Below are 22,886 nucleotides of genomic sequence, written 5' to 3'. Positions count from 1 at the left end.
CGTTCTCTACATTGGGAAAGTCCTCACAGGTTTTGTGGGTCCATGCGCTCTTGAGTATGCACCCAAATTCTCTAAGCTTATCTGACAGTTCATTGTCATCTATGAAAACTGGTACCCCAAACAAGCTGACAGTGAGTAGGTTCCTTGTTACCCCTCGTACCTCGTATCCTACACCATCAATCAGTACGCCAGTCTCCTGTAGAAGCTCTACATCTGTTGTTTCCTTAAGTATTACGATCCATTGCCCGTTGGAATTCAAACAACCGGGAATGTTTTCTTTTCCAATGTCATCAGATAGCGCGCGAAGGACATCACGGGCTTCAAATTTATTATCGGTGATACGTACACATCATAAATAGAACAACTAAAATGTCTGCTGACCACAAACACATTAGCCGATGGCCACGATTCCGAAAAAGGACGGAAGGAAAGGGGTGAAAAATACGAACAAACACGAGAACGACGAGAACCGGTATATTGAACGTGATATGGTCGTAGACATTCTAAGAGGTGAAATGTAGGCTACTTGTTTGGTAGGTTATGATGAGTGGAGTTAATATATATTTTATGTAGTGGCAGAGTTGCTTATTCGGCCTTCCATAGAAAAGTAATTTGTTATGTTTTCGGGTGTTGAAAGCCTACAAGCCAACACGGTATTTACGAGCTTAATTATCACCATTTGTGACCTACGAGTACGTTTATACGAGTACGTTTCGAGTATATAACCATTCTATAGCGTTTAGAGTGTATCATTGAACAGTTATTTTGTTTCCTTGTTTTTCGTGTTTTTTGTGAGGAACGGTGTAAATATCTCTGTAAATACAAGTTGTTTTATTACTTTACTACGGACTTTCGTCAGTGTGTGTTTTTACATTAGGGATTTTCGTCTTCGTGTTCATCTAATTTTAGTCGGCTTTTCAGCTCCGTGCCCGGACATGACATGGTAAATACCTTGGTTATGTGTTTACGAAACCTTACGATGGACTGTTTATTTTATATGTTAACAATACGTTATGATTACGAACCTTTTTGTGACCCCCTCGCTACTGATTGAAATGTGGATAGGCTATAGCGGAAGTAGGCAAAGCTATCTACTGTATATGTAGTGCGCACAATATCTAGGTTAGTTACAGTTCTCGTATAACGGGGCTACAGTTTCAGTGAAAGCAGTGCGCGAGTGCTGCTTCTTGAACATTCTCTACGGAAGCCTATAAGGGCCATCACTAAGGAATCTTATAAGAGACATTATGTCGTTACTTTGATACGATACCTTAACCAATGACATGGAGGCTCTCAAAAATGAAAGAGCTAAGTTCTTACGTACCTCGACTCGATTAAAAAATGAGATATCAAGTCTTATAACGCTACCGTCAGTTGAGGATGAGAAAATTCGAGAAAAGGTGTCTTTGTATGACAGAAACTTTGTTGATTTTTCGGAAGCCCATAAGGCATACATTGCTACGTTGAATGAGGAAGAGGCCACAGAGGAGAACAGCACCTATTACAATCGAAATGGGAAGAATATCAACAGTTTTCCAAGGCAATGTCTGAATGGATTAAAGGAAGAGAGGTCGACATAAAACCTCAAGATAGTATTTCTCAGGTTTCCAGTAAGGGTTCCAAAAATTCAAAGGCCTCATCAGTAAGGACTGTAGCATCCACAGAGCGTATGAAAGAGGAAGCCAAGTTGGAGGGACTAAAAGTTAGGGTTGAAATGTTGAGGAAAAGAAGAGAAATTGAAGAGAAAGAAAGATTGCTCAAACAACAACGGGAGGATTATGAGTTAGAAGTTGAAATGAAGTTGGCAGAGGCAAAGGCAAATGTGTTCAAGAAATATGACAACCCAGAATCAAGTGACGAAGAAAGCCTGCTGACAAAGTCTGACGACAAAGTTGATTCCAGTGGTGTACACAACTTGATTCGATCCCAAACAGAGATCTCAAGAATGATGATAGACCAGCAAAAGCTTGTTTCACTTCCTAGGCGTGAGTTGCAAATTTTCGATGGTAAAGTTCAAGATTACAGAGCTTTTATTGCTGCCTTTGAACACAACATTGAGCAACTCACAGACAACAACCAAGACAGGCTATACTACTTACAGCAGTTTACATCTGGTAGGCCTAGAGAGCTAGTAAGAAGTTGCATGGGGAAAGACCCAAAGAGAGGTTATGAGCAGGCTAGACGAGAGCTAGAGGAGGAGTACGGCGATGACTTTAGAATCTTGAGTTCTTACAGAAAAGAAATAGAAATGATGCAACCTATTAAAGGAGAAAACTCAGCGGCTATGAAAGATTACCTTACATTCTGTGTTGTGTTTGGTAACGCTATTAATGAAAGTGAGATCCTCAGAAAAATGGACCAGACAGAGAGTATAATGAAGTTGGTTAGCAAACTTCCTTATAGACTACGAGAAAGATGGCGCTTGCAAGCCTACAGAATCAAAGGGAAGAGTCATATGTTGGCAGGATTCCACGACTATGTTGAGTTTGTCAGAGAACAAGTGAAGATAGCTACCGACTCGATTTACGGTGACATAAGTATGGAGAGTTCAAAGGACTGTAGTAAATTCAGGCAAAACAGAAAGTCCTTTAAAGGTTTCAGTACAATTCTACAGGAGCAGAAATCAAGATCCAAGAACGAAGGAAGGAGTATGGAATATACTAAATGCCTGTATTGTGGCAATAACCACATGCTAGAAGTCTGCAGAGAATTGGGCTCCAAAACACATGAAGAAAAGTTGATCTTCCTACGTACTAAAGGACTGTGCTTCAGATGTCTTGATGGTAATCATATTAGTAAAGATTGCAAGCAGGATAGACTTATTTGTAAAGTATGTCGGAAACTGCACCCTACAGTACTTCATTATGGTAAACAGCCCGAACGTAAACCCACAAGCCAATTGGGTGACTGCTTAAATCAACCACCCAGAGAAACAACCACTACAGTCAAGACGAGTTGTGTTAACACGCAACCAGGGACTAGTATCTGCATGGGGGCCGGAGTCAATAAGACATCCATGCCTGTTGTGCCAGTGCGAGTGAAATCTAAGTCAACAAATAAAGATGTCGAGACTTATGCCTTTTTAGACACAGAGAACCTTGCTAAGCAGTTGTGTGTCAGTGGACCTAAGACCAAAATACTGTTAAGTACACTGCCGAATGATGGACTGGTGGATAGTCGATTTGTTGTGAATATAGAAGTGTGCGACCTACAAGGACTGAACTCCTTGCCATTGCCAACAGTGTACATCCAAAAACGGATTCCAGTTAACAAAGAAGACATTGTTACTCAAGATGATTTGAGAAAATGGCCTTACTTGAGAAGAGTCTCAATACCAGACTCAAAGGCAACGGAAGTTGGATTGCTCATTGGACAAAATGCCCATAAAGCATTAGAACCATGGGAAGTGGTTAACAGCCAGGGAGATGGACCTTATGCTGTACGTACATGTCTGGGATGGACTGTGAATGGTCCAATAAAGAGTGGCATGAAGGTTCATGTCAACTACGTCAGTTTGCGGACCATAGATGAAATGTTAACTTCCCAGTTTAACTACGACTTTAGCGAAAGGATTTCAGAAGAGATACCTGAAAAATCTAGAGATGATCACCAATTCCTCCAACAGTTAGATAAGTCAGCAAAGTTGGTGAATGGTCACTATGAAACAGCCCTACCTCTTAAACAAGAAGATTCTTGCATGCCAAACAATAAAGACTTGGCAGTGCAATGGGCTACCAACATGAAACGTCGTTTTCAGAAGGATCCAAAGTACTATGAGGACTACAAAGGTTTCATGCAAGGGCTGCTGGATAAAGGCTATGCAGTTCCGATAACAGATGAAGAGACACATCGTGATGATGGCAAGGTGTGGTATGTTCCTCACCATGGAGTCTACCATCCTCAGAAGAAGAAAATACGTGTGGTATTCAACTGTGCAGCCAAATTCAAGGGAGTATCATTAAATGACAAACTCCTGCAAGGCCCCGACCTTACAAATTCATTGGTTGGAGTCCTTCTTCGCTTTAGAATGGAGCCAATTGCCCTCATGGCAGACATTGAAGCGATGTTCTACCAGGTTCGAGTGCAAAGGGAACATCGTGACCTCCTACGCTTTGTTTGGTGGCCAGATGGGAATACTGACCAACCCTTACGAGAATACAAAATGATGGTGCACTTGTTCGGTGCGGTGTCATCACCGAGTTGTGCCAACTATGCGTTGCATAAAACTGCAGATGACTTTGGAGTCGATAAAAGAACCGTAGAAGCTGTAAAGGAAAACTTCTACGTGGATGACATGTTAAAATCAGTAGGGACCGAAGAGGAAGCTATTATTCTGATGAAACAATTGAGAGAATTATTGGGCAGAGGAGGATTCCGTTTGACCAAATGGGTCAGCAACAGTAGATTGGTCTTGGATACCATCCCCAAAGGCGAAAGAGCAGAAGGGATCAGGAGTTTAGATATGGAGAAAGACAAACTACCAATTGACAGAGCTCTTGGAGTCTCATGGTGTGTGGAATCAGATCAGTTTCAATTCCGAGTGACAGTGAATGAGAGGCCATACACTAGAAAGGGGATCCTATCGATAGTTGCTTCGATCTATGACCCGTTAGGATTTCTCGCCCCATTTGTGTTAGTTGCAAAAAGAATTCTCCAAGACCTTTGCAGAATGAAATTGGCTTGGGATGACGATATTCCAGACGAGCATCTGAAATGTTGGAAAAGATGGCTGTTAGAATTGCCAAAGTTGAAAGACTTCAAGGTCAACAGATGTCTCAAGTCAGATGGTTATGACAATGTCAGAAACACCCAGCTACACCTTTTCAGTGATGCTAGTGAAAGCGGTTATGGTGTTGCTGCATATGTTCGTTTCGTGAATGAAGAAAACCAAATTCATTGCGCATTTGTGATGGGGAAGGCAAGGGTTGCCCCCCTCAAACAAATCACCATCCCACGGTTAGAACTCACAGCGGCTACAGTGTCTGTGAGACTCTTCAAATCCTTGGAGAGAGACCTGCATATCAAGCTGGACAGTGTGACATTTTGGACAGACAGTACCTCAGTAATTCGATACGTCAGTAATAGTTCAGCGAGATACCATACTTTTGTAGCCAATAGGGTTGCCATTATTACTGACACTTCCCAGCCAAGTCAATGGTCGTATGTGGAATCTTCAGAAAACCCAGCTGATGACGCATCGAGAGGTCTGTATGCAGACGACCTAATACGATGCCATAGGTGGATCCTTGGACCAGATTTTCTTTGGCTGCATGAGAACGAGTGGCCCTTAAGACAGAAATTTGAACGAGATATATCTTTGAAAGACCCAGAGGTTAAAAAGACGGCAACGGTTGCTGCTACGTCTACCAACGTAGCCCAGAACACCATGAATGAGTTGATCAGCAAGTACTCAAGCTGGTTCAAGCTCAAGTGTCACATTGCATGGATGTTGAAACTGATGTCAGTACTAAAGCAGCTGAGTGATCTTCGTAAGAGTTTGAAGGGTCAAGAGCCAATGGAAATAGATGAGAAAATGAGACATGCCAGACAAAGGAGATTCAAAATGAATTTGTCTGTCTCCGACTTGGAAGAAGCAGAAGTTTCAGTTGTGAAATTTGTTCAGAATCAAGCATTTCCTGATGAAATTGCTTCCTTACGAGACAACTCTAAGGGCGGATCAGTTAAGAAAAGAAGCCCTACCTACAAGCTGGATCCGAGATACAAAGATGGAGTGCTGAGAGTGGGAGGACGACATGCCTGCATGTGAGAAACATCAGTACATCCTTCCCAAGAAATCTATTGTATCCGAGATGATAATGAGAGAAATCCATACACAGTTACACCATGGAGGAAGAGCCCTGACTCTGTCGCATCTGCGAAGAAAGTATTGGGTTGTGAGTGCGCATGCACTGGTACGTAAATGTATTAACCAGTGTGTAACATGTCGGCGTTTGCGAGCAAAGGCTGGTGAACAAAAGATGGCTGATTTACCGACTTCTCGTATTACTCCTGATGAGCCACCCTTTACAAGAGTGGGCGTGGATTTCTTCGGACCTTTCAATGTCAAACAGGGACGTTCGTTAGTGAAAAGATACGGAGTGGTCTTCACGTGTTTTGCAATACGTGCAGTACACTTGGAGGTAGCACATGCTCTCGACACCGATTCCTGTATCAATGCACTCCGTAGATTCATCGCTAGGAGAGGACAAGTTGGTGAAATTTGGTCTGATAATGGAACCAATTTGGTGGCTGGAAATACAGCCCACCAACTGGTTCACACTATGGTGGAGTCTGGGAACGTCAAATCAGAACTGTGAGACAGATCCTAAATGTTCTATTGCGGTCACAAACATTAAGTGATGAGAGTTTGCAAACCTTTTTGTGTGAGGTGGAGGCAACAATAAACAGTCGTCCTTTAACTACTGTGTCCCTCGATCTCAACGATGTGGAACCCCTGACACCAAACCACTTACTTCTTCTGAAAGGCAAACCTAATCTCCCACCTGGAGTCTTCGTCAAGACAGATGTCTACGTGCGACGACGTTGGAGACAAGCGCAGTTTCTTGCCGACCTCTTTTGGAAGAGATGGCTTCGGGAATACCTACCTCAACTTCAGCAGCGTCAAAAGTGGCTGAAACCAAAGAGGAACTTTGAGCCTGGAGACATAGTTTTGATAGTAGAAGATAACGCCCCGAGAAATTCTTGGTTGATGGGACGTATCACCTCAGTATTGTCAGATCAAAGGGGAGAGGTTAGGCGGGTTAAGGTAAAAACTGCTTCCAGTGAATTAGAGCGGCCAATAGCCAAACTGTGCATGTTATTAGAGGCTGATGAATAAAGCTTGCTCTATGTATGTGCCAAGGTGAGCCTAGCGCCCTTGGATAAAGACCGTGAAGGTCTGATCTGATCTAAATTCACCTCTCCATGTGAAATTTCTTACTATTGTTATGTTAACCTGACATTTTTGACTTACTTTCAGTTGAGTATTGAGCCAAGTTTTGCATTCCTTTGTTCAATGTAATAATGCATGTAGCTACCAAGGTGAGCCAAGCGCCCTTGGGTAAAGGTCGTGAAGACCTAATTATCTCTTTTGTAAACACAAAGTTAATATGTAATTTGTAAGCAAAAGATTAAGTTTTTGAGCTGTTATTTTGTTTGAGAACTTTTTTTTTACTATGCGTTTTCTACATGTTTGGAAATAAGTGTGCTAGTTTGCTTTGATAAAAATGTTTAGTTTGTTATCCTTGTTGTATTATTCATTGTTCTATCAGAAAATGTTTAGGGTAATTGTCAAACATGCTTAGTTTGTACAATTAAGGGGCCGGTGTAGTGGCAGAGTTGCTTATTCGGCCTTCCATAGAAAAGTAATTTTTTTATGTTTTCGGGTGTTGAAAGCCTACAAGCCAACACGGTATTTACGAGCTTAATTATCACCATTTGTGACCTACGAGTACGTTTATACGAGTACGTTTCGAGTATATAACCATTCTATAGCGTTTAGAGTGTATCATTGAACAGTTATTTTGTTTCCTTGTTTTTCGTGTTTTTTGTGAGGAACGGTGTAAATATCTCTGTAAATACAAGTTGTTTTATTACTTTACTACGGACTTTCGTCAGTGTGTGTTTTTACATTAGGGATTTTCGTCTTCGTGTTCATCTAATTTTAGTCGGCTTTTCAGCTCCGTGCCCGGACATCACATTTTATGTTAATCTATATTTGACATATATATGTATAAAATTATAATATATAAAAACAAAGGAGTTATTTATTAATATATTCGATTTTCAAATCGCTTTCCTTGTGGCAAGACACTTTCCTTGTGGCAAGACAATGTAGGCCATTTCAATTTCTCATCGTCGTGGCAACATAGTGTTATGAATTATGATATCGTGATGTGGCCGTAGACATTACAAGAGGTGAAATGTAGGCTATTTGTTTGGTAGGTTATTATCAGTGGATTTAATATATATATTATACATGAATGTATTTAATATATATTATGTTAATCTATATTTCACAAATATATATTAAATTCTAATATATAAAAACAATCGAGTTATTTATTAATATATTCGATTTTAAAATCGCTTTCCTTGTGGCAAGACAGTGTTCTAATTAGGAAAAGAAAGACCTACGGCACCTAGTATTCCCAGGCGGTCACCCATCCAAGTACTGACTGCGCTCTACGTTGCTTGACTACGGTGATCGGACGAGAACCGGTATAGTCAACGTGATATGGCCGTAGACATAAGAAGAGGTCGATGTAGGCCATTTCAATTTCTCATCGTCGTGGCAACATAGTGTTATCAATTATGAAATCGTGATGTGGCCGTAGACATGACAAGAGGTGAAATGTAGGCTAGTTGCTTGCTAGGTTATTATCAGTGGATTTAATATATATATTATACATGAATGTATTTAATATATATTATGTTCATCTATATTTCATATATATATGTATAAAATTCTAATATATAAAAACAATCGAGTTATTTATTAATATATTCGATTTTAAAATCGCTTTCCTTGTGGCAAGACAGTGTTCTAATTAGGAAAAGAAAGACCTACGGCACCCAGTATTCCCAGGCTGTCACCCATCCAAGTACTGACTGCGCTCTACGTTGCTTGACTTCGGTGATCGGACGAGAACCGGTATAGTCAACGTGATATGGCCGTAGACATAAGAAGAGGTCGATGTAGGCCACTTCAATTTCTCATCGCCGTGGCAACATAGTGTTATCAATTAGGAAAAAAAGCCTATGTTAATGTATATTTCACATATATATGTATAATATTATAATATATAAAAACAATGGAGTTATTTATTAATATATTCGATTTTAAAATCGCTTTCCTTGTGGCAAAGACAGTGTTCTAGTTAGGAAAAGAAAGGCCTACGGCACCCAGTATTCCCAGGCGGTCGCCCATCCAAGTACTGACTGCGCTCTACGTTGCTTGACTTCGGTGATCGGACGAGAACTGGTATAGTCAACGTGATGTAGCCGTAGACATTACAAGAGGTGGAATACAGGCTAGTTGTTTGGTAGGTTATGATAAGTCGATTTAATATATATATTATACATGAATGGATTATATATATTATATGTTAATCTATATTTGGCATATATATGGTGCAACAGGCGCTGCTCAGTGGCGACTACCGTTCGACAGTTCTTCCTGTTTTGTCGTTGTTTTTTGGATTTGACTAGCCGTCTTGTGATATTTGTCTAACATGTTTCAAGCAAAACATGCTGAGTGTCGTTTTACGTGGTTATTTCTTGTTTTTCTGTTGTTTCTACTTTTTTATGGATGTGTCGGTAGTGATGATCGTGTAACTAGGCGTATCGTCTATTCACGAACTGCACTGTCCCAGTTACGCCACAATGGCCTAGGCCCAAAGCCGGCTGACTATCAGCAATACCCTGGGGAGATAAAGGGACGTAGGCGAGGTAGAAGTGGTGGAGTACGGAAGAGGAACAGGCGTAGGGGGCACAAAACGTCACTACAAAATAAAGTGGACGAGCTGAAGGTATGTACTCGATACTTGAATACCGGGAGGCCGGCTTTATGTGTTTTACAGAAACCTGGCTCTCAGAAAGTGTGCCTGACAGAATCGTTGACATCCCAAATTATACACTTGTTCGTGGAGACCGTACTACCGAATCAGGAAAATCAAGAGGAGGGGGTCTGTGTTTTTTCATTAATGATAGCTGGTGTAACAACTTGTCTGTAAAACAGAAAATATGCACCCCTGACATTGAAAGTTTTGACAATCGGTCTTCGGCCATTTTATCTACCAAGGGAATTCACACAGATCTTAGTTACGGCTGTGTATATCCAGCCGAAAGCGAATGCTGACAATGCTCGTAATCAATTGAAAGCAACGATTAATCGCATTGAAAATTACCACCCCGATGCTGTTAATATGATAATGGGGGACTTTAATCACTGCAAGATTGACGATCTACTGCCTACTTATACACAATATATTGATCTGCCTACAAGGAATAACACGACACTGGATATGTGCTATGGAAATGTTAATGGAAGTAATTACAAAGTAAAAACTTTAGCTCAGCTTGCTAGTTCTGATCACTTTATTATCCATATGTCGCCCAAGTACCGTCGTGAACTGGAAAGATCCAAACCCATTGTGAAGACGCAACTAAGCTGGAACAAGGAAGCTCTTGACCAATTGCGTGGGTGTTTTGAGTGCACGGACTGGAATGTATTTGATGATCCAAACTTACAGGACACTATAACAACTGTTAGCGAATATATTAATTTCTGTGCTGATCTGATAATCCCAAAGAAATCGTTTCGCATTTTCACAAATAGCAAACCGTGGCTATCCAAAGAGTTGAAATCCGTAGTGTATGAAAAGAAAGCTGTATTCTCAAGCGAGGATTTTGATCTTGTAAAGGCAAAGCAGCGGGAGATAAAAAAGGAAGTTAAGAGATGTAAAAAAAGAGTACGGAAAGAAATTGGAAGATAAATTTGAGGGGGGGAATTCGAAAGCAGCCTGGCAATTCATGCAAAGTATAACTGGTTATAAAGGAAAACATAAAAGTGGACCGATTAGAGATGGACAAAAACTGATTAATGACTTGAATGATTTTTATTGTAGGTTTGATGTGAGTAGCGATACATTGGTTAATGCAGGAATTGATACAAAATTGAGGAATAGTCTCAATTGTGCTAACACTGGTAGTGACAGAGTTATGGTAAATGAAAATGTTGTCAGGAAATATTTTCTACTGTTAAGATAAATAAAGCCACAGGCCCAGACGGGGTCCAAAATATGTTAATAAAAACATGTAGCTCTCAGCTAGCGCCAGTGTTCACTCCGATTTTCAAAAGAACACTTGATGAGGGCGTTATTCCCGAGATCTAGAAAACCTGAATCATAATTCCGGTTCCTAAAACAAAAGTGGTCTCTTGTTTAAATGACTACCGTCCGATATCACTCACGTCAAATATCATGAAATGTCTGGAAAGGGTGGTACTAAAACTTCTTCTAGCTGAAAAAGGTGTTGTTATTGATGAAAGTCAGTTTGCCTACCAAAGCAAAAGAGGTGTAGATGACGCAATACTTGTTTACCTGCATGGGGTCTTCAAGCACTTAGACCAACCAAAAACGTCTGTGAGGTCAATCTTCATTGACTTCTCGAGTGCATTTAACACAATTAAGCCCAATATATTAGTACAAAAACTGTTAGACATGCAAGTGAACTATAACATCGTTCTCTGGGTCCTCAATTATATGCGTTGTAGACCTCAGATGGTTAGAATGGGTGATTTCAGATCTGACCAGTGTGTCATTAGTACGGGTGCCCCCCAGGGATGTGTGCTCTCACCAGTGCTGTTCTGCTTATACACAAATGATTGTAAAATATCGAGTGACCAATGCAATATTATCAAATATGCTGATGATACCGTGCTGACTGGTCTTCTTTATAATAATGACAGCTCTGCCTTTGTTAGTGAAGTACAGAAATTTGTTGCTTGGTGTAAAAGTAACAGTCTGATGTTAAATATAAATAAAACTAAGGAACTAGTGTTTGATTTTAGGAAAGGAAATATTGTCCACGATCATGTCATAATTGATGGCAACGTAGTTGAGAGGGTAGAAAGCTACAAGTACCTGGGAACGTATATTGATAATAAACTTAATTGGAATGTTCACACAAAGGCTGTTAAGGGTAAAGCCTGCCAACGACTTTATTTCCTTAGAAAATTAAAACAATGCAGAGTTAATTATACCATCATGAAATTATTTTACCAGTCAATCATCCAAAGTGTCATAACGGCCAGTATTATATGTGTCTTTGGCAGTATGCCGAAGAAGTACAGGGCAGAGCTGGAACGTGTTCGGAAGTTAGCTGAATGTTGCATTGGTTCAAGTCTTCCGTCACTCTCAACTATATATGAAGAGAGTCTGTTAAAGAAAGTAAAAAATATAAAAGAAGATCACACACCCATTTCATAGTCATATAGTCCAGTCAATCTATGACTTAACCTTAAAGAAATTGCAACAGAAGTTATTTTAACGCAAATTGATAGAATAAATTCGTATTAGTAACATACTAAAAATCGACATAAATCGACATTTGCCAAATTCCGAAATTTTGGCTACAAAAAGAAACGGTTGTGTCGATTTTACTAATGCTTCTTATCAGCTACGGTAAACAATTATATAGCCGTTGCCGTGGCTACAGCCTACTGCTTACACTCGCGCACGCTCGGCCACGAAAACCTTTGTCTTGAGCAAGGATGTAACGCTTTTGAGTCTTTGCTATCTGTTATCTGCGTGGAATGTTCAGGTAAGGAATAGATGTACATTTTTGTTATAGGTAATAGCCATTGCGTTTCTGTAGTTTAAAATCAATTGAATATAGCACAAAAGAAAGAAAATAATCGAAAGAATAGCTTCGCTAAACTGGTGTTAGGTTGGTATTACACAAAATACATGTACTGATGTAGCCTATATCACTGACAATGGAGGCCTAGTTACATTTAGACTTGGACCTTATCTAACTTCGAACTCCACGCAAAAAGAACATTTGCTGGTGTATATTTTAATTTACCACAAGGTTACAAAGAAAACTAACCCCCAACTACCATTTACAAATGCAGTCTGGCTAGTTTCGCACGAAATACGAACGTATAGGCTAGCATAACGTTAGGCCTAATGTTATTTTAAGCGAATGAACGGTCGATAAAGGACGTAATATATTCCAATAAGTCTAACTGCATTCGTTAAAACAGCTGTAAAACCATCAAGTATATAAAACTTGCAAATAAAAGAAGAACGATTAAAAAAGGCTTAGTCAGGGTTGCACTCAAAAGCAAGTTTATGCTTATGCTGAGATTTCGACAATTTTGTAGCTACGGATGCCCTTACGTACCATTAGTAATTACCTACAAATTGCTGGAAAAATGAAGAAATCATGGATTTTCATTATTGATCCACATTAAGTTTCACTTTTTCATACATCACAATTAAGCAAACCATTATTCATTCGGATTCTTTAGATAACAACCGCATTTTCATCGATGACTAAGATACAATCTTTGTAAACTTTGCAACATAATTGCATACTTTTGAAAATGTCACTTAAGATAAACAAACGTGACTGTGTCGTCGTATGCTTTTCACTATTTACTCTTTACGGGGTGTCATTATGCTGTATCACTACCTTCATGCTCTATCAGTAACCTAGTGAACTAAGTAAAGTAAACCTGCACATATATCTTCATTGCACATTTTTGTATTTATTATTTTCTTTATTAGATGGACGTGTGCGTCATCTGTCAGATTTCTTTTGAAACTGACCGCGACCCTGACGTGACATTGCGAGAAAAGGGTGTTCAAGGTATTATTGAGGCAAGCCAACAACGTGGTGATGAACTTACCATATCTGTTGGACAGAGGGTTCACCAAAAATGTCGTAAACGATATTGCAATAAACGATCCATTGTTAGCGATTTGAAACCAAATTGAAAATGCGGTTTAAAGCGTAAATTGCGTTCACAAACTGAACAGTTTTTGTTTGGTGAACACTGCTTTTTTGTGGACAAAATGCTGAAGTGAACGGTAAAAAAGGTCATCAGGCCTACCCAGTCAAAACCTTTTAATTTGAAAGGAAAATTGAGTCGGCATGTGACGACCGCGGCCAAGATGACGAATGGGGTAAACAGGTGAAAGCCAGATTTTCACTTGTGAGCGATTTACATGCTGCAGATGCAATCTATCACCAGGCATGCAGCGTTAATTTCAGAACACACAAGCAGCTTCCAAAGTCTTTTCAAGGTAATTCTAAGAGTAAACGAACCCCTGGACGTCCCGAAGATGAACATCAAGCAGCCGCATTTATCACAGTTGCGGAATATTTGAAAGAAAATGACGAAGTACAAGCTACTCTAACCGATCTAGTCGAAAAAATGAGAGAGTCCGAACCCTTATAGCACTGTATACATGAGGTAAAGGCTACAAGATCACTTTGGCGATACAATTTTGATAACTGAGGTTAACGGCAAACCAAACGTTGTAACATTGACAAACACAGTATGGTCAATTTTCAAAGAGACCACGGCATCAAGACGCATTTTCCGAGAAGTTGTTTATAGTAGAGTGATATAAAGCAAATGGAAGCATCGCATTTGAGATATCCATCCCCATCAAGTGTGTCGTCAACTGAGCAAAATCTAAAGTTTATTCCTGACAGTTTAAAACTACTCTTAAACACTATTATGGTTGGAAAAGAGAATGATGTGAAAGTGTCTTCAATTGGACACGCCCTCATCCAAGCTGCACGACCCAGGGTTTTCATGGGTTAGGGTTAGCCTACCGCAGTGACCTAGTTTATTCAAGGTATCATTTACTTCATCAGTGTTTCAGTAAAATATTTGGTGTGTAAAGCTACTCCATATGAGCCGAATCACGAATCACGAAAGTCATCACAAAAGATTCAGCACGCCAATTTGTTCGTTTCCTCAATCAAATCAATATCCCTCAATATATGATAATTCCTTTTTAATAAAGAGGGAAGTAGGGGGCATGCCCGACTAAAGTGAGAGGGAGCACACTGAAAAAAATGTATAAATTGTTACAATTTTGTCACCCCGCGGCCCACAAAATGAAAAAAAAATGTTACTCTCTACCACCGTTCTATAGTTACCCCAGCCCCCCCCCCCAAAAAAAAAGCAAGTCACAAAACGAATCGCCGCTCGGTTAGAAAGTACTAATTGGCTACAGGAAGCGATGTGGGCATTGCAAGTTTAGCTCGATTGCAAATGCATAGTACTCGCTGCTTATTTACAAAAAATGGCAATGTCTAAAGAAGTTAAATTTCAGTTTTAGTGATAAAATCCCTTGTTTTGTAAATCAAGAGATGTCCATACAATGTGATGTCAAAGGAGAGTCACATGTTTTCATATTATTTGCCAGGCAAGGTACGTTTTTTCTCAATACTCTTATGCCTAAAGTTATGTAAACATTGTTCACCTGAAATCCTAAATTAATTAAATGAGGAAGAAGTTAGAAAACATAAACCTGCACGTACATAGTCCTCTCTTAACTTATGATCACATGGCGATGAGGAAAGCGCCCTCACTGACGGATTCTTTACTATCTAATTTACAACCATTCTTCACTATTTAAAGGTACCGCCGTATGATTTGATTATGCTTTTATTGTAATTAATGTCTTTAATGGCAATATATTAGAATATTTATTGAAAAAAATAAACCCGCCGCCATTTTGTATTAAGACGCCATTTTGGTTGGGTTAGACAACCAGGATCAATGTCGATTTTGGATATGATGTTTATAAGACACTTATCAGTCTAAAACTGCTAAAAAAAATTCTGTTGCAATTTGTTTAAGGTTGAGCCATTTTTTGTCATAGATTGACTGGACTAATATCATTTTCAAGAGATCCGGGATACGATTACAGGTGCCCAATACGTCCAGGTTCCGTAATACTTTTTTTACCTGAGGCAATACACTTATTTAACTCGCGTGCAAAGCGACTTGGCCACAGTGTGTGATTTGTCACTTGCAGCTCTCTGTGCTGCCTCTGTTACTGTTCTGGTTCTGCTTATCTACTTTAATCCTCGTAGCTGTTCACTTATAGTTTACTTATTGTTTGATTGTGTTTGTATTCGCTAATGTTTTATGCTTACTGTCGACGGGAAATAATTTCCCTTTTCTGTTTTCTGAAATGGACAATAAAATTGTCTATCTATCTATCTAAAATTCTAATGGGAAAATCTAATTAGGAAAAGACAGACATAAGGCACCCAGTATTCCCAGGCGGTCACCCATCCAAGTACTGACTGCGCTCAACGTTGCTTGACTACAGTGATCGGACGAGAACCGGTATAGTCAACGTGATATGGCCGTAGACATAACAAGAGGTCAATGTAGGCCATTTCAATTTCTCATCGTCGTGGCAACATAGTGTTATCAATTAGGAAAATAAAAGCCTATGTTAATCTATATTTCAGATATATATGTATAATATTATAATATATAAAAACAATCGAGCTATTTATTAATATATTCGATTGTAAAATCGCTTTCCTTGTGGCAAGACAGTGTTCTAGTTAGGAAAAGAAAGGCCTACGGCACCCAGTATTCCCAGGCGGTCGCCCATCCAAGTACTGACTGCGCTCTACGTTGCTGGAATACGGTGATCGGACGAGAACCGGTATAGTCAACGTGATATGGCCGTTAACATAAGAAATGTAGGCCATTTCAATTTCTCATCGTCGTGACAACATAGTGTTATCAATTAGGAAAATAAAAGCCTACTGCACCCAGTATTCCCATGCGGTCACCCATCCAAGTACTGACTGCGCTCTACGTTGCTTGACTACGGTGATCGGACGAGAACCGGTATAGTCAACGTGATATGGCCGTAGACATAAGAAGAGGTCAATGTAGGGCATTTCAATTTCTCATCGTCGTGACAACATAGTGTTATCAATTAGGAAAATAAAAGTCTACGGCACCCAGTATTCCCAGGCGGTCACCCATCCAGGTACTGACTGCGCTCTACGTTGCTTGACTTCGGTGATCGGACGAGAACCGGTATAGTCATCGTGATGTGGCCGTAGACATTACAAGAGGTGAAATGTAGGCTAGTTGTTTGCTAGTTTATGATGAGTGGTTTAATATATATATTATACATGAATGGATTTAATATATATTATGTTAATCTTTATTTTATATATATATGTATAAAATTCTAATACATAAAAACAAAGTAGTTATTTATTAATATATTCGATTTTGAAATCGCGAGCACATCAGACTAAAACATAACGGACAAACCAAAGTGTGCAACAAATGCTTAAGTAATCACCATATTATGAGAGACTGCCCACAATATACCTGTCGGGAATGTGCCACACAAGGACACACAGAGAGACGCTGCCCAGGCGTCAAGTGTTACATATGCAACCATTTTGGACATAAGAGTTTTTTATGTGAGGCAGAAAGCACAGCCTCTCATTCTGAATGTGAACCTATGGACGGTACACCAGAACCGACACCAGCACCAGCACCGTCAGCAACACCGACACCAACAAACATAAAATTGTCAGTACCGGCCGGTTCTAATGCAACGGACACAGAAACAACTACTAAGGCAACAAAGGGCCCAGCCGAAACCAAAACTATGGAGACTAATGACAAGTCAAGTGTCAAAAATAAAGCAAAAACAGATCAGAAGCCAGGAAAAACAGGAACAAAGCGAACTGACTGTAGTGATGAAGAAGCTTTCCTTGAAACAATGCTAAAACAAAAGATACAGACCATATCACGCAGAATGAATATATCGCCAAATCTCCGGTTAGCAAGGATGTACAAACCCAAGGAAAAGACGATACCATGGCTCCATTTCTCGTAACAATGTTCCTCTTGACCACACTGAACTGTAATGGATTACGGAATGCTGAAAAAAGGAGAGAACTCTTAAGCCTTGTAAAATCTAAAAGGTATGACATAACAGTTCTAGTTGAAACCTTCTGGGACGAAGAAATCCCAAAAGTTGCTTTAGTCGAATGGGGTGGCAGAATGTACTCTTCCTTTTGTACCCACCAGAAAGAAAAGGAGTAACCGTTCTGTTCAGGAAAAATAGTGATATTGATATTACAAACTGCATAACAAACGATAATTGTCGTTTTATTCGAATAGACTTTATCATTGATGAGCGTCCTCTATCTGTAATTGGAATATATGCTCCGAACAACCAGATGGAAAGAAGAGTTTTCTATCAAAATCTGCAGTATGAACTAAAATCGACAATGTAAACCTGTTAATGACATCATGGTAAAATATCATCTCGTTGACATATGGAGGAAGAGAAACCCTCGCAAAGCTAACTTCACATGTATCCGGAATACTTTGAATGGCCTGTCATCATCAAGGATAGACAGAATACTTACCTCTGAAACCATCGTAAATTGTGTTTCTAACAGCAATATAGCCAAATACCCACGGTCAGACCACGATTTCGTTGTAATTAGTCTCGATCTCTCTAGTCAACCACGTGGACAAGGTTGTTGGATTTTTAACAATTCCCTGCTTTATGATGATGATTACCTTACATCAATTCGTGAATTACTTGGAGAAGCAAAACTCCACGTTGATTTTTAAAATAATTTCTTATCATGGTACGACGGCCTCCAAAAAAGACTTAAAGATGCAACGATAAAATTTAGCAAAAGAAAACAGAAATCACTACGTCGGGCCAACAAGAAGCTGACAAAACAAATTGACTACGAGAAATACAAAGCTACAAAATTCTCCGATTACGACTGTACCCATCTTAAAAACCTAGAAGATGAGTCGAACCAACTTTCATTAAGAGAATTACAAGGAACCTTCCTCAGGTCTAAAATTCAGTGGCACGAGGAGGGTGAAAAATCAAGAAAGTTTTTCTTTAATCTTGAAAAATCCAGGCGAAAAAAGAAGGTAATGAAACAACTACTAACTGACCAGAGCTTGATCATCACCGATCAACACGAAATTATGAAAGAACAAGTAAAGTTCTATACAAATCTCTACCAAGCCGAAGAAACCGACAACAAATCGCGGGATCAGATACTTTGTGAACTAAAAAGATTTCTCTCGCCAATGGACGTTGAAGCATGTGAAGCAAATATTTCATTAGATGAGTTGAAAGCCGCTCTGTTAGCAATGGAACCGAACAAAATTCCAGGACTAGATGGAATAACTGCTGAATTTTACAGTGTTTTGGCGGGATTTTATCGATATTTTTACTACACTCATTGAGACATCATTCCATGACAACGAACTCTGTGAATCCATGAAAATAAGTATACTTACCCTTATACCCAAGAAAGGAGATCTTCGTAGTTTAAATGATTGCCAAAGCTCTCGCCAAACGTATCACAAGTATAAGTAAGAATATTATTTCAGAAGATCAAACGTGTTGTATTCCAGGAATAGATATTTCTGAAAACTTGCTTACTATGCAAAATGTAATTGAGTATGTAAATTCATATAATAAACCAGGTTTTATTCTTCAAATTGACCAATATAAAGCCTTTCACAGCGTTGACCATAACTACCTCTTCGAAGTCGCTGAAAAACTGGGTTTTGGTCGTAAGCTCCTAAAATGGATCAAACTGTTTTATACCAATATCGATGGCCGAATCAAGCACAATGGTTATATTTCCGATCCCTTCCCTGTCAAAAGGGGAGTTCGGCAGGGCTGTCCACTCTCAGCCATGCTCTATGTTCTCTGTGCCAAGCCATTTAATGAAGCTATAATTAATTGTCCATATATTCATGGTATTAAATTTTGTGAAATCGAAGCCAAAATTTTCAGCATGCGGACGACACTACCTTTTTCGTGTCTAGTATCACAAGTATTTATTCTATTTTTAACATCATTAAATTGTATGAACGTGCTTCTGGCTCTAGTTGTAATATTGATTAAACTGAATTACTTTGCATTGGGTGCAGCCATGGTAATCCCACCAAAAAGTCAATCGAAAAAGAAAATTGGGAGAAAAAAAGTTACCTCCTGCCGTAAATTATTAAATACCTGGAAAGGTAGAAAATTATCTTTTAAGGGTAAATCTCTCACTATAAATTCGCTCATCGTAACTCGCTTAGTATATTTGACCACTGTTTTACCAGTCCCTGATTGGGTTATCACCACATTACGTCAGAGTGTAGTCGATTTTATCTGGAGAGGTAAAAACCTTCTATTAAGTATCTTAAGTTGCTTTTACCGATCGACAGAGGGGGATTCAGTTTGAGCGACATTGAACTAACAAGAGATGCTCTTAGAATTAAACATTAATATTAAATGACAAAAAATTCATCTTGTATTTTTTGAATGTGTATGAAGATATGAGCCTTGGGCGTGGTATCTTTCAAATTACTCCTAACCGCAAGTCTGTTCATAAGCTAAGCCCGTATTACTGTGAACTCATGTTAGCATGGGATCGGCTAATTCAAGGCCGTTTGTGGCTACCAGAGACCAGAGAAGACATGATCTGATGTATGAGATTATACCCGCTTCTCTGCCAGCCAAGGCCGTGCATGAGTGCATTGAGCTTGCTAATCCTGATAATCCCCTTACAGTAATCGATGTTCAGAATTATATCGATGTCATTCTCCACGCCTTCCCCTCTGACTGGTTAGGTGATATATTTTCTTCTGATGCAATTGTATCTACGCAAATTTACTATATTCCTACAGTAAAATTTCAAAATGGCAAAAACATTATAGATGCCTCCTCAGTTTCGTGCAGAATAGCTTCACGCCTTTTGCGTGACAATCTTAACACATCGCCCAAGGGCGAAGAATACTGGAAGCAGCATTTTCCCAGTCTTGATTTTTCTAATAGATGGAGTAACATATATCGTTCTCCAATGTGTTTCTTTGACGCCGATATCGACTTCAAAGTATCACATAATATTCTTTACACTAACGACAAATTGTACAAGTTTGGATTAGCCGATTCTCCTTACTGCACCTTTTGCAAAACCACGCACGAAAGTACTATTCATCTTTTTATTGAGTGTTCTGAAGTGGAAAATTTATGGCACTTTTTGGTTAATAAGTTGAATACTTTACATCCGGTACTTAATTTAGATGAATGGAAGGGGTTGTCCCTTGTGGGTCTTGGCCGTAAAAACAACTGTATTGTAGGAATTTTGTGTGACATCATCTTCAATATATAAAAGTATACAATTTGGAATTGTAGAATATCTCGCCTCAATAATAACTATCGATGTAATATTGAAAAAGTTTTTCACAATGTACTGAAAAAGAAAATTCGCTTACTTTTCGATGTGTACTACCACAAAAACAAGCTCTGACGGTTTTATAATATATTTACCCAAAACAATATTGTGCTCTCTAAGAAAGAATCGAACAGCTATACTTACCATCTGGAAAGGGGTTAATTTTAATAGAGTACGTGTTGACGTAAGCAGGGTCTGGTCTTTTCACTTTGCCTTAGACATTGTTGTCTTTTGCATTTAATTTTATGTCTGTGGTGATTAATAAATTAGTTTTCTGATAACTTAAACATTAGTAATTGTTAAGGTAATTATTATTTCATGTTATGTTTGAACAAACATAACCTTGTAAATAATGTTGACAATTGGTGCATTAGTAATTGTTAAGGAAATTATTATTTCATGTTATAGTTAATTTACCTCTAATTAAGTTTTCATTTTGAACAAACATACCCTTGTAAATAATGTTGACAATGGGTCAGCCAGTGGGCTGACTTAATAAAAGAGGAAAAAAATACCGGTTCTCGTCCGGTCACCGAAGTCAAGCAACGTAGAGCGCAGTCAGTACTTGGATGGGTGACCGCCTGGGAATACTGGGTGCCGTAGGCTTTTCTTTTCATAATTGATAACACTATGTTGCCACGACGATGAGAAACTGAAATGGCCTACATTGACCTCTTCTTATGTCTACAGCCATATCACGTTCAATTACACGGATATCAACAGTCATATTTAGCAAAACGGTTACTTGTCTGATATTTTTGAAATCAAAAGAAGTGTGAGGCAAGGGTGCCACATATCGGCACTGTTGTATGTAATTAGCTGAAATTAGATGTAATTAGCTGATTATGCTGATTGAGACGGAGACGGTGCAACACTGATAGCGTATTCTCACCATAATTGCTCCTTTGAGGAGTTTCCTGGGACTAGAAGCCGTTCTTCTGGCAAGGATATTGCCATCGTAAGTTTCTCTTAAGTGAATTGTAACTTTAACTCGAATCAGCCGATACAAATATCCTATTTAAGAGATTTAAGACTTTTGTCAAACTAAGCTGCCGTGTCTTGCGACACAGGCAAGCACTTTGTTACGTTGGAATGAGTTGCGCGAAACCTGTTAAAGGAGATAATGACAACATGAAATCTACCCAGACCCCTACTATGTCGCAAAAGAGAGGAAAGAAAGAGAACAGTGTGAGAATATTGGACAATGGATTTATCCCTCAAGATGTAATAAAAGCAATCTCGGAAGATGTCGGGCATATTAACATACTCGGATGTGTAGAAATCAGGGGTCAATGGATTATAACTCTGAAAAACGGAAGCGATGCAGACATGCTGCAAGAAACGGGAATAAAAATTCGAGATGAAAAATGTGATGTCATGGGTGTTACAAAACATATCTTGACCGTGAGCCTTGAACGTCCCAACATACATAAGTGACGAAGAACTTTCCAACAAGTTGGAAGAATATGTCTGCCATATAAGAACCAACTGGACCCACAAATATTAGTCAGAATTTCCCAACGTTGAAAACGGGATTAGATTCGTACGACTTGAGCTGCCAGTCAATAACGATATGCAATAACGATATATAGTCATCACCTTAGACTGAAACACAACGGCCAAAGCCGTGTTTGCACCCTTTGTCTCGCTCAAGACCACATAATGAGAGACTGCCCGGACTGCACGGACACACATAAGCACGTTGTCCCTCAGTGAAATGTTACAATTGCCAACAATTTGGTGACAAGAGCTTCAATGGCCCAGAGATTCAGGAGAAGGCTGAGAGAGAAACAGATGAAAGAGAATTAGAGAAAGCTACGGATATTAAAGGAGACGATACTCATGAGGAAATGGATAGCAGAAATACGGAAGACCCACCTATTAACGATAAAACAAACGACAGCACAGACCAAAAGCTTGGAAAAAACAACTGAAACAGCCGCACCAACACCTACAACAAACCCTGACGATTCTGGAAAGATTAAAGCAGACAAGGCGAAAAGCAATCACAAACAGACTCATGCCAATACAAATAAAGATAACCCAGAACTATACGCGAACCTGAAACGAACTCTATCATGAAATGACGGATT

General features: G+C 39.3%; 1 protein-coding gene, 2 non-coding genes and 5 pseudogenes across 3 annotated transcripts; 1 reads left to right on the top strand and 7 right to left on the bottom strand.

Annotated features, from left to right (window-relative positions):
* Nucleotides 1-1,543: 1,543 nt before the first annotated feature.
* On the top strand, nt 1,544-5,767 carry LOC139954728 (uncharacterized). Its single transcript, XM_071954645.1, has one exon. The coding sequence runs from the start codon at nt 1,544-1,546 to the stop codon at nt 5,765-5,767; it is 4,224 nt and encodes a 1,407-aa protein (XP_071810746.1).
* Nucleotides 5,768-8,129: 2,362 nt separating this feature from the next.
* Nucleotides 8,130-8,248, bottom strand: LOC139955230 (5S ribosomal RNA). Its single transcript, XR_011788476.1, has one exon. It is a non-coding gene; the product is annotated as a 5S ribosomal RNA (ribosomal RNA).
* A 314-nt stretch (nt 8,249-8,562) lies between these two features.
* Nucleotides 8,563-8,681, bottom strand: LOC139956837 (5S ribosomal RNA; annotated as a pseudogene).
* Nucleotides 8,682-8,892: 211 nt separating this feature from the next.
* On the bottom strand, nt 8,893-9,011 carry LOC139956839 (5S ribosomal RNA; annotated as a pseudogene).
* Nucleotides 9,012-15,792: 6,781 nt separating this feature from the next.
* LOC139957395 (5S ribosomal RNA) lies at nt 15,793-15,911 on the bottom strand (annotated as a pseudogene).
* A 212-nt stretch (nt 15,912-16,123) lies between these two features.
* On the bottom strand, nt 16,124-16,242 carry LOC139957258 (5S ribosomal RNA; annotated as a pseudogene).
* A 69-nt stretch (nt 16,243-16,311) lies between these two features.
* Nucleotides 16,312-16,430, bottom strand: LOC139956763 (5S ribosomal RNA; annotated as a pseudogene).
* A 76-nt stretch (nt 16,431-16,506) lies between these two features.
* On the bottom strand, nt 16,507-16,625 carry LOC139956112 (5S ribosomal RNA). The gene has a single exon (XR_011789335.1). It is a non-coding gene; the product is annotated as a 5S ribosomal RNA (ribosomal RNA).
* Between the last annotated feature and the right edge of the window lie 6,261 nt (nt 16,626-22,886).

This window comes from Apostichopus japonicus, chromosome 17, assembly GCF_037975245.1.
Source record: "Apostichopus japonicus isolate 1M-3 chromosome 17, ASM3797524v1, whole genome shotgun sequence".
Classification (NCBI taxonomy): domain Eukaryota; kingdom Metazoa; phylum Echinodermata; class Holothuroidea; order Aspidochirotida; family Stichopodidae; genus Apostichopus; species Apostichopus japonicus.
This window is presented reverse-complemented; position numbering and strand designations above follow the sequence as displayed.

What these genes read in the sequence shown, in the direction of transcription:
- LOC139954728 (XM_071954645.1), top strand. Translation starts at nt 1,544, where the DNA reads ATGTCTGAATGGATTAAAGGAAGAGAGGTCGACATAAAACCTCAAGAT.